The sequence below is a fragment of the Gymnoscopelus braueri genome (genome assembly GCF_963280865.1).
Source record: "Gymnoscopelus braueri genome assembly, chromosome: 12".
NCBI classification, from domain to species: Eukaryota; Metazoa; Chordata; class Actinopteri; order Myctophiformes; family Myctophidae; genus Gymnoscopelus; species Gymnoscopelus braueri.
Window position 1 is genome coordinate 37,648,837 of NC_137614.1, and position 10,636 is coordinate 37,659,472.

General features: G+C 44.4%; 3 protein-coding genes across 3 annotated transcripts; all 3 read left to right on the forward strand.

The window, feature by feature from the left end:
* Nucleotides 1-4,777: 4,777 nt before the first annotated feature.
* On the forward strand, nucleotides 4,778-5,800 carry LOC308097380 (casein kinase II subunit alpha-like; the record flags this gene model as incomplete). The annotated part of the gene is made up of 1 exon (XM_080445136.1): nucleotides 4,778-5,800. The coding sequence occupies one exon, from the start codon at nucleotides 4,778-4,780 to the stop codon at nucleotides 5,798-5,800; it is 1,023 nt and encodes a 340-aa protein (XP_080301262.1).
* An 855-nt stretch (nucleotides 5,801-6,655) lies between these two features.
* LOC308097381 (casein kinase II subunit alpha-like) lies at nucleotides 6,656-7,675 on the forward strand (the record flags this gene model as incomplete). The annotated part of the gene is made up of 1 exon (XM_080445137.1): nucleotides 6,656-7,675. One exon carries the CDS (start codon nucleotides 6,656-6,658, stop codon nucleotides 7,673-7,675), a length of 1,020 nt encoding a protein of 339 aa, XP_080301263.1.
* An 855-nt stretch (nucleotides 7,676-8,530) lies between these two features.
* LOC308097382 (casein kinase II subunit alpha-like) lies at nucleotides 8,531-9,550 on the forward strand (the record flags this gene model as incomplete). Its single annotated transcript, XM_080445138.1, has 1 exon — nucleotides 8,531-9,550. The coding sequence occupies one exon, from the start codon at nucleotides 8,531-8,533 to the stop codon at nucleotides 9,548-9,550; it is 1,020 nt and encodes a 339-aa protein (XP_080301264.1).
* Nucleotides 9,551-10,636: the final 1,086 nt, after the last annotated feature.

Here is a 10,636-nt window from a genome sequence, read left to right on the forward strand (position 1 = left end):
TCAACCTTTCATCCTTGGTACCAAAACCGTTTCTGCAAAACATACTGTGACAACGTTTTCGCTGGCGACCAGGCTGACCAAAGACTGTAAGACGTGACACAAATAGGTGTGTAGTGAGTGAGAATGAGAGAGAACACCTATAAACAAATGTGTTATTAGGCCAAGTCACTTCTTAATGCGTCTGGTTATATATCGTCACTGTCGGGTGGAAACCTTGTACTAGTAGGGGGTACTAAGCACAAAAAATGGCCAAATCGTTACGCGGTGGATAAAAGCATGAAATTTGATACAGATGTCCCTTGGGTCATCCTAAAACATCCTAGAAGGGGTGCCCAAAAAAATCTTAAACAGGAAGTGACTTATGGACAAAATTCAAAATGGCCACCTAAACTGTTGACCGTTGACTCAAAAGACACCAAAAGAATCTCCAAAAAGCATAAAATTTGGCACATATGTCCCTTGGGTCATCCTAAGACATCCTAGAAGGGGTGCCCAAAGGAATCTGAAACAGGAAGTGAGTTATTGACTAAATTGAAAATGGCCGCCTAGTGTTGTCGATTGACTCAAAAGACAACTAAAGAATCTCATAAAAGCATACAATTTGGCACACATGTCTTTTTGGTCATCCTAAGACATCCTAGAAGGGGTGCCCAAAGAAATCTTAAGCAGGAACTGAGTTATTGACAAAATTGAAAATGGCCGCCTACAGTGTTATCTATTGACTCAAAAGACAACTAAAGAATATCATAAAAGCATACAATTTGGCATACATGTCCCTTGGGTCATCCCAAGACATCCCAGAAGGGGTGCCCAAAAAAATCTTAAACAGGAAGTGAGTCATTGACAAAATTGAAAATGACCGCCTACAGTGTTGTCGATTGACTCAAAAGACAACTAAAGAATCTCATAATGGCATACATGTCCCTTGGGTCATCCTAAGACATCCTAGAAGGGGTGCCTGAAATTATCTGAAACAGGAAGTGAGTTATTGACTAAATTGAAAATGGCTGTGTACAGTCTTGACAGATAATGCAAAAGACACTCATAAAAAATAATCTCATAAAAGCATGAAATTTGGTACAAATGTCCCTTGGGTGATCTGAATGCATCCTAAGGGGTGCCAAAAAAAGTTTGAATAGTCTCTCAATGGAAAACACTCCTCCCACACGGGCTGCACTGCTACAATATTCAAATCGAGCAGCCAATCTAGCATTTGGTCCAGAAGCCTGAAAGCTATGCAATCTCTACCTCCTATCTCCTGACAAATAAATTAAAGTCGCTGATTCGTGGACACCTTTATGGACACTCTTGCCAGAGGCTGCTTAAGTTTGTAGAGAACTCAAGTGTGGCTGCAAAGCTGAGCCCTTCTGTTCGAGAAAGTGTAGATGCCGGGATGCTGGGTTACCTTGCAGAGCATTATGCCAATGTGCTGGTAATTGCGAAATGGCACACATGAATACATGTAGTTACTAAACATTAATCACAAAAAAACAGTAATGATCAAGAAGAAAATACATGAGAAGATAGAGTGTAAAACAAGCAAGAAGATGTAGAGTGCAAAATAAATAAGATGCAGAGAGTAAAATAAGAATATGCAGAGTAAGATAAGATGCAGAGTAAAATAAATGAGAATATGCAGAGAGTTAGATAAATAAAGAAGATTCAAAGAGTACAATAAAAAAATTATGCAGAAAGTATATAAATATATAAAATAAATAAGTGATGTAGAAATGAAAACAGAAGATAGACTACAAAATACGGCAAGTTATGCACTGCATAACCTGTCGTATTGAGTCTGCATAATATGCAGACTGCCATGGTCAACTGTTTAAACAGCCATTTAGAATTTCTTCAACATGGTCCCTTCCTAAAAAGTTTAATAAACAAGCAAACAAATAAATAACCCCTTCTAGGATATATTAAGAAGCACTCAATGTACGTACCAAATTATACACTTTTATGACGTCCCCTTATGTTTTCTTTTGTGTCAACTGCTTTTAGGCGGTCACTTCCTGTTTAAAACCTTTTTGGGCACCCCTTGTAGGATGCGTTCAGATCACCCAAGGGACATTTGTACCACATTTCATGCTTTTATGAGATTCTGTAGGTATCTTGCATCATCTTTCAACACTGTAGGCGGCCATTTTCAATTTAGTCAATAACTCACTTCCTGTTTCAGATTATTTTTGGCACCCCTTCTAGGATGTGTTAGGATGACCCAAGGGACATATGTGCCAAATTGTATACTTTTTGGAGATTCTATAGGCTTTTTGAGTCAATCGCCAACACTGTAGGCGGCCATTTTCAATTTAGTCAATAACTCACTTCCTGTTGAAGACTTTTTTGGGCACCCCTTCTAGGATGTCTTAGGATGACCCAAGGGACATGTGTGACACATTTTATACTTTTTGGAGATTCTTTAGTTGTCTTTTGAGTCAATCGACAACACTAGGCGGCCATTTTCAATTTGGTCAATAACTCACTTCCTGTTTCAGATTTTTTTGGGCTCCCCTTCTAGGATGTCTTAGGATGACCCAAGGGACATGTGTGCCACATTTTATGCTTTTTGGAGATTATTTTGGTGTCTTTTGAGTCAACGGTCAACAGTTTAGGTGGCCATTTTGAATTTTGTCCATAACTCACTTCCTGTTTAAGATTTTTTTGGGCACCCCTTCTAGGATGTTTTAGGATGACCCAAGGGACATCTGTATCAAATTTCATGCTTTTATCCGCCGCGTAACGATTTTTCACTTAGTACCCCCTACTATACGTCCAAAACCGTTCCTTTTGTATTATTATTTTAAAAACATTTAAAACACAAAAATATCAATAACACATAAAAGGTCGAAATATGGCGATACAAGGTTTCTGCCCAACAGAAATTCAATATTGTTCCAGGAAGAAACTACTAACTAAACTGTTATTAATTTGAAGGAATCTCTTCAAGCTGGAAATTAAACAAAAACATAAAAGCAGGAACAACGCAGCAACACTTCCAGCAAACTTCCAGTCTATTGGAGTCATTGTGGTCTCCATAATAACTTTGCCACATAATGCCACTGCATTCACATTCCTGCACAATTACTGCATGCCACACTTTTGGGAAATGGTTCTGACACACAAAGACACACAAACACACACATTACTTTCTCACATACGCATGCAGTATGCAGACATTAGTAGAATGCAATTGATTTAGTCACATCCTGATATGCTCACACAGACATCTTCAGATGTACCTTCCTGCTGGAATACACATAAGGGTAAATCAAACGATTAGGTGCTCGTTTAAAAATAGCCTGCGCTGTCTCATCTACCTATAAATTCCAGTAATCTCTGTCTATCTGTCTGTCTGTATCCACACTAGCATGGATATTTAGCTAAATGCACATTTTCTTCTACATTTGGGGCTCTCATCCACACAAAAACTGCATTTTTGTCACAATAATTTTTCATGGATAAAAAAGTAAAGATTTTCAAAAATATCAGTTTCAGTGTAACCATGTAAAACGGAGCGTATGAGGAAGCGATGATCTATTCGGCATGCCCATTGTTGTTTTTTGTATTTTGTATTGATCATGAGCATGCAAAAAAACAATATTGACAGGTTGTTTATGATTGGTTAGCACTGTTAGGTCTAATTACAAGTTTACAAGTTAACTTAGCATTGTTGCATCAACTGCACCACTTCACTAGCGGGCAAAGGTGTCTCCTGCACCTAATAGTATTCAGTCCATGGCATCTGTGGTTTATTGTCCACCAGGTAGGCCTACGATGGTTTTGGATTAGCGCTACAGGTATGTGTGACGTCACCTCCCCCTTCGCTGTAGCTCAGGGCAGTTCAGTCACTCGGCCACATAGCATTGCCATCCAGAACGTATGTAAAATAAATAAATGGTTGTGAAACAACCTTTTAAATCAGGTTTCTTGACAGCTCGAAGAAGACAGAAGCGCATTCCTAATCTTCTGCTGATCGGGAATGCACTCCCATGTTCAAATATCCGACGGAAATATCCGTTTAGACAATGATCCATGTAGTCAAGGCCTTAGAGGCCGACCAATATTTTTGTTTTGCCTACACATCAGCCATTTGACTTTTTTTTGCCAGACCCAAGGGGGTCGGGCTTACATGAGGCTTTGTATCTGTTTTCTCCATACATGGTATGTCACTTTGTCCCCCGGCCCCAGCCAAAAAAGTCTGTCCCTCTTTCGTCATAGAAGGGACATAGAAGGGACACACGTCATGCGAAGCCCGGCCATTCAGATTTCAACCACTATCTAGGGGTCTGGCAGTACCAGGTCTCCTGGTTCTTGTTAATCAACTTTCGTCCTTGTTTTGGACATGACATCCATTTCTTTTGTCTAAAATGTCTGTCTCACATGCCCAAATATGGCAATATCTGATGTCATAGCACTGACATCATTGACTTGCCACCAAGTACTCTCTGATTAATGTGTACGGCAATGCTCCACCATATTGTCTCCAAGACAGTAGACGACTCTACAGTACCTGTGATGCGGGGAGGGAAGAGAGTCTCCAAGCTGGTAAAACCTTAGCTTCACGAGAATAACTTTGATAATTGAATTGGTCAAATAGCCGTCCAAAGGACAGCTATTTAACCCCTTTGGCCACAGCCAAAGTCCCCCATACCCCCGGTCCTGTTTGGAACCAAAAACCCTCCCCCCAACCTGCTTGTCCTCCCTCCCTCCCCACCTTCCATTCATCCTCATAGTTGGTGGCAGCAGATTCTCTGCAACCTCCGTTAAGCTGTCAGACATGTCGGGACCGGTGTCAAGCCGGGCTCGCATGTACACCGAGGTCAACACACACCGGCCCAAGGAATACTCGGACTACGAGTCCCATTTGGTCCAATGGGGAAATCAGGATGACTTTCAGTTGGTCAGGAAGCTGGGCCGAGGAAAATACAGTGAGGTCTTTGAAGCGATCAACATTAGCAACAATGATCAGGTGGTGGTGGTGAAGATACTCAAGCCAGTGGCGGAAGACAAAATCAAGAAGGAGATCAAGATTTTGGAGAACCTGCGTGGAGGACCCAACATCATCTCTCTGATTGACATAGTTAAAGACCCGGTATCCGGAACGCCCGCCCTGGTCTTTGAGCACGTTAACAACACAGACTTCAAGCAACTGTATCCGACCCTGACCGACTATGACATCCGATTCTACATGCATGAGATTCTCAAGGCCCTGGATTACTGCCACAGCATGGGAATCATGCATCGGGACATAAAGCCACATAACGTGATGATTGATCACGAACACCGCAAGCTCTGCCTTATTGACTGGGGTCTGGCCGAGTTCTACCACCCGGAGCAGGAATACAACGTCAGAGTGTCGTCACGCTACTTCAAAGGCCCGGAGCTCTTGCTGAACTACCAGATGTATGACTACAGTTTTGACATGTGGAGTCTGGGCTGCATGCTGGCCAGCATGATCTTTAGGAAGGAGCCTTTCTTCCAAGGTCACGACAACTATGACCAGTTGGTGAGAATAGCCAAGGTACTTGGGACTGAAGACCTGTATGGCTACATTGACAAGTACAACATTGAGCTAGAAGCTCGCTTCCGCGACATCCTAGGAAGACATGCTCGTATGAGGTGGGAGCGCTTCGTTCACAGTAAGAACCAGCACCTGGTGAGCCCAGAGGCTCTGGACTTCCTGGACAAGATGCTGTGTTATGACCACCAGACCCGACTGACCGCCCGCGAGGCCTTGGACCACCCTTACTTCTTCCCTATTGTGAAAGATCAGTCTCAAATGTCACACATTCAACATTGAATATAACCTTGTTTCGACGACATCCAAGGAAGATATTCTTGCAAGAGGTGGGAGTGCTTCATTCACAGCCTGACCATTGCCCGATTTTTGGGTCTGACGCCGAGTCCAAGACCACCGATTACCACCGATCTTTTCTTATCAATTTGAAAATGTATTAGACACATGCCCCCCAAAATAGGGACGCTGTCGCCAGGTTTAAAGCGGTTAAAAATTGGGACATATCTGCAAATTGGCAATACGGATGTAATCAAAAAAGTCAAATAATGAATGGCTGATATATCGGCGAGACTGGTTACTATACCTCCCCCATTGTGAAAGATCAGTCAACGAAATTGCCCAGTGGGAATACAGCTGCAAAATATTAAGTAGGGTGTCTGCGCGATGTCACGTTGGCCCCGTTGACCACCTCCAGCCATAGCTGCATGCATGCATTATGTACGTACAAGTCTAAAATGTCTGTCTCACATGCCCAAATATGGCAATATCTGATGTCATAGCACTGACATCATTGACTGGCCACCAAGTACTCTCTGTACTCGGCAATGCTCCACCATATTGTCTCCAAGACAGCAGACGACTCTGCAGTACCTGTGATGCGGGGAGGGAACAGAGTCTCCAAGCTGGTAAAACCTCAGCTTCACGAGAATAACTTTGATAATTGAATTGGTCAAATAGCCGTCCAAAGGACAGCTATTTAACCCCTTTGTCCACAGCCAAAGTCCCCTATACCCCCGGTCCTGTTTGGAACCAAAAACCCTCCCCCCAACCTGCTTGTCCTCACTCTCTCCCCACCTTCCATTCATCCTTATAGTTGGTGGCAGCAGATACTCTGCAACCTCCGTTAAGCTGTCAGACATGTCGGGACCGGTGTCAAGCCGGGCTCGCATGTACACCGAGGTCAACACACACCGGCCCAAGGAGTACTGGGACTACGAGTCCCATTTGGTCCAATGGGGAAATCAGGATGACTTTCAGTTGGTCAGGAAGCTGGGCCGAGGAAAATACAGTGAGGTCTTTGAAGCGATCAACATTAGCAACAATGATCAGGTGGTGGTGAAGATACTCAAGCCAGTGGGGGAAGACAAAATCAAGAAGGAGATCAAGATTTTGGAGAACCTGCGTGGCGGACCCAACATCATCTCTCTGATTGACATAGTTAAAGACCCGTTATCCGGAACGCCCGCCCTGGTCTTTGAGCACGTTAACAACACAGACTTCAAGCAACTGTATCCGACCCTGACCGACTATGACATCCGATTCTACATGCACGAGATTCTCAAGGCCCTGGATTACTGCCACAGCATGGGAATCATGCATCGGGACATAAAGCCACATAACGTGATGATTGATCACGAACACCGCAAGCTCTGCCTTATTGACTGGGGTCTGGCCGAGTTCTACCACCCGGAGCAGGAATACAACGTCAGAGTGTCGTCAAGCTACTTCAAAGGCCCGGAGCTCTTGCTGAACTACCAGATGTATGACTACAGTTTTGACATGTGGAGTCTGGGCTGCATGCTGGCCAGCATGATCTTTAGGAAGGAGCCTTTCTTCCAAGGTCACGACAACTATGACCAGTTGGTGAGAATAGCCAAGGTACTTGGGACTGAAGACCTGTATGGCTACATTGACAAGTACAACATTGAGCTAGAAGCTCGCTTCCGCGACATCCTAGGAAGACATGCTCGTATGAGGTGGGAGCGCTTCGTTCACAGTAAGAACCAGCACCTGGTGAGCCCCGAGGCTCTGGACTTCCTGGACAAGATCTTGTGTTATGACCACCAGACCCGACTGACCGCCCGCGAGGCCCTGGACCACCCTTACTTCTTCCCTATTGTGAAAGATCAGTCTCAAATGTCACACATTCAACATTGAATATAACCTTGTTTCGACGACATCCAAGGAAGATATTCTTGCAAGAGGTGGGAGTGCTTCATTCACAGCCTGACCATTGCCCGATTTTTGGGTCTGACGCCGAGTCCAAGACCACCGATTACCACCGATCTTTTCTTATCAATTTGAAAATGTATTAGACACATGCCCCCCAAAATAGGGACGCTGTCGCCAGGTTTAAAGCGGTTAAAAATTGGGACATATCTGCAAATTGGCAATACGGATGTAATCAAAAAAGTCAAATAATGAATGGCTGATATATCGGCGAGACTGGTTACTATACCTCCCCCATTGTGAAAGATCAGTCAACGAAATTGCCCAGTGGGAATACAGCTGCAAAATATTAAGTAGGGTGTCTGCGCGATGTCACGTTGGCCCCGTTGACCACCTCCAGCCATAGCTGCATGCATGCATTATGTACGTACAAGTCTAAAATGTCTGTCTCACATGCCCAAATATGGCAATATCTGATGTCATAGCACTGACATCATTGACTGGCCACCAAGTACTCTCTGTACTCGGCAATGCTCCACCATATTGTCTCCAAGACAGCAGACGACTCTGCAGTACCTGTGATGCGGGGAGGGAACAGAGTCTCCAAGCTGGTAAAACCTCAGCTTCACGAGAATAACTTTGATAATTGAATTGGTCAAATAGCCGTCCAAAGGACAGCTATTTAACCCCTTTGTCCACAGCCAAAGTCCCCTATACCCCCGGTCCTGTTTGGAACCAAAAACCCTCCCCCCAACCTGCTTGTCCTCACTCTCTCCCCACCTTCCATTCATCCTTATAGTTGGTGGCAGCAGATACTCTGCAACCTCCGTTAAGCTGTCAGACATGTCGGGACCGGTGTCAAGCCGGGCTCGCATGTACACCGAGGTCAACACACACCGGCCCAAGGAGTACTGGGACTACGAGTCCCATTTGGTCCAATGGGGAAATCAGGATGACTTTCAGTTGGTCAGGAAGCTGGGCCGAGGAAAATACAGTGAGGTCTTTGAAGCGATCAACATTAGCAACAATGATCAGGTGGTGGTGAAGATACTCAAGCCAGTGGGGGAAGACAAAATCAAGAAGGAGATCAAGATTTTGGAGAACCTGCGTGGCGGACCCAACATCATCTCTCTGATTGACATAGTTAAAGACCCGTTATCCGGAACGCCCGCCCTGGTCTTTGAGCACGTTAACAACACAGACTTCAAGCAACTGTATCCGACCCTGACCGACTATGACATCCGATTCTACATGCACGAGATTCTCAAGGCCCTGGATTACTGCCACAGCATGGGAATCATGCATCGGGACATAAAGCCACATAACGTGATGATTGATCACGAACACCGCAAGCTCTGCCTTATTGACTGGGGTCTGGCCGAGTTCTACCACCCGGAGCAGGAATACAACGTCAGAGTGTCGTCAAGCTACTTCAAAGGCCCGGAGCTCTTGCTGAACTACCAGATGTATGACTACAGTTTTGACATGTGGAGTCTGGGCTGCATGCTGGCCAGCATGATCTTTAGGAAGGAGCCTTTCTTCCAAGGTCACGACAACTATGACCAGTTGGTGAGAATAGCCAAGGTACTTGGGACTGAAGACCTGTATGGCTACATTGACAAGTACAACATTGAGCTAGAAGCTCGCTTCCGCGACATCCTAGGAAGACATGCTCGTATGAGGTGGGAGCGCTTCGTTCACAGTAAGAACCAGCACCTGGTGAGCCCCGAGGCTCTGGACTTCCTGGACAAGATCTTGTGTTATGACCACCAGACCCGACTGACCGCCCGCGAGGCCCTGGACCACCCTTACTTCTTCCCTATCGTGAAAGATCAGTCTCAAATGTCACACATTCAACATTGAATATAACCTTGTTTCGACGACATCCAAGGAAGATATTCTTGCAAGAGGTGGGAGTGCTTCATTCACAGCCTGACCATTGCCCGATTTTTGGGTCTGACGCCGAGTCCAAGACCACCGATTACCACCGATCTTTTCTTATCAATTTGAAAATGTATTAGAAAATGTATGACACATGCCCCCCAAAATAGGGACGCTGTCGCCAGGTTTAAAGCGGTTAAAAATCGGGACATCTCTGCAAATTGGCAATACGGATGTAATCAAAAAAGTCAAATAATGGCTGATATATCGGCAAGACTGGTTACTATACCTCCCCCATTGTGAAAGATCAGTCAACGAAATTGCCCAGTGGGAATACAGCTGTTAGCAAGGGCGCAAATCCGATTCTACCCTGGAGGGGGACACATTAAAAATATTGTAATTATTATTTATCAGTGCACAGTTCAGCATAGTGTACAAATAATGAGCATTTATTATCAATAGCTACTGTATAATCAATGGAAAGTTTGGCACAGCGGCCTCTCAGTTCTGTTCATAACATGAGGTTGGAAATTAACTCACCATTGTTATGGCACGGGCCGGCCATAACTTCATCACACAATTGTAATTTTAGCAGTCCAGTCACACAGTTTAGATATTCTTTGGACATTGTCTTTCCATTATAGTTGGCTACTTGTGTTTATATCCACTCATGTCTGCCGAACTTCCCTCATTAACCGCAGTTAACACCCTGAAAAGTAATGCCCTGGGCAATGGACGCCCAGGGTGGTGAATTAGCTCCGGACAAGCACACAGACCAACCCTCTTATCGTACAGAGCCACATCGCAAACATGTCCTACAAGTTGTATTGATCAAATAAATTAGCCTGTTTGTGCAACGTCTGACCGGTCAAAAAAGGTACTTAGCTGATGGCAAAGACGTTCATTTGGACCAAAAGGAGCACATTCTGTATAGTTTCCTATTGTAATGTTATCAACAAGACCTGGCAAGAACTCCTGCAATTTCCATATTTAAGCTAGTCTAAAGAAGACACCTTATGCATTTTGGAAGTGTTTGATGCTGTTCTATGCTCCAGGTGTATGTTAATA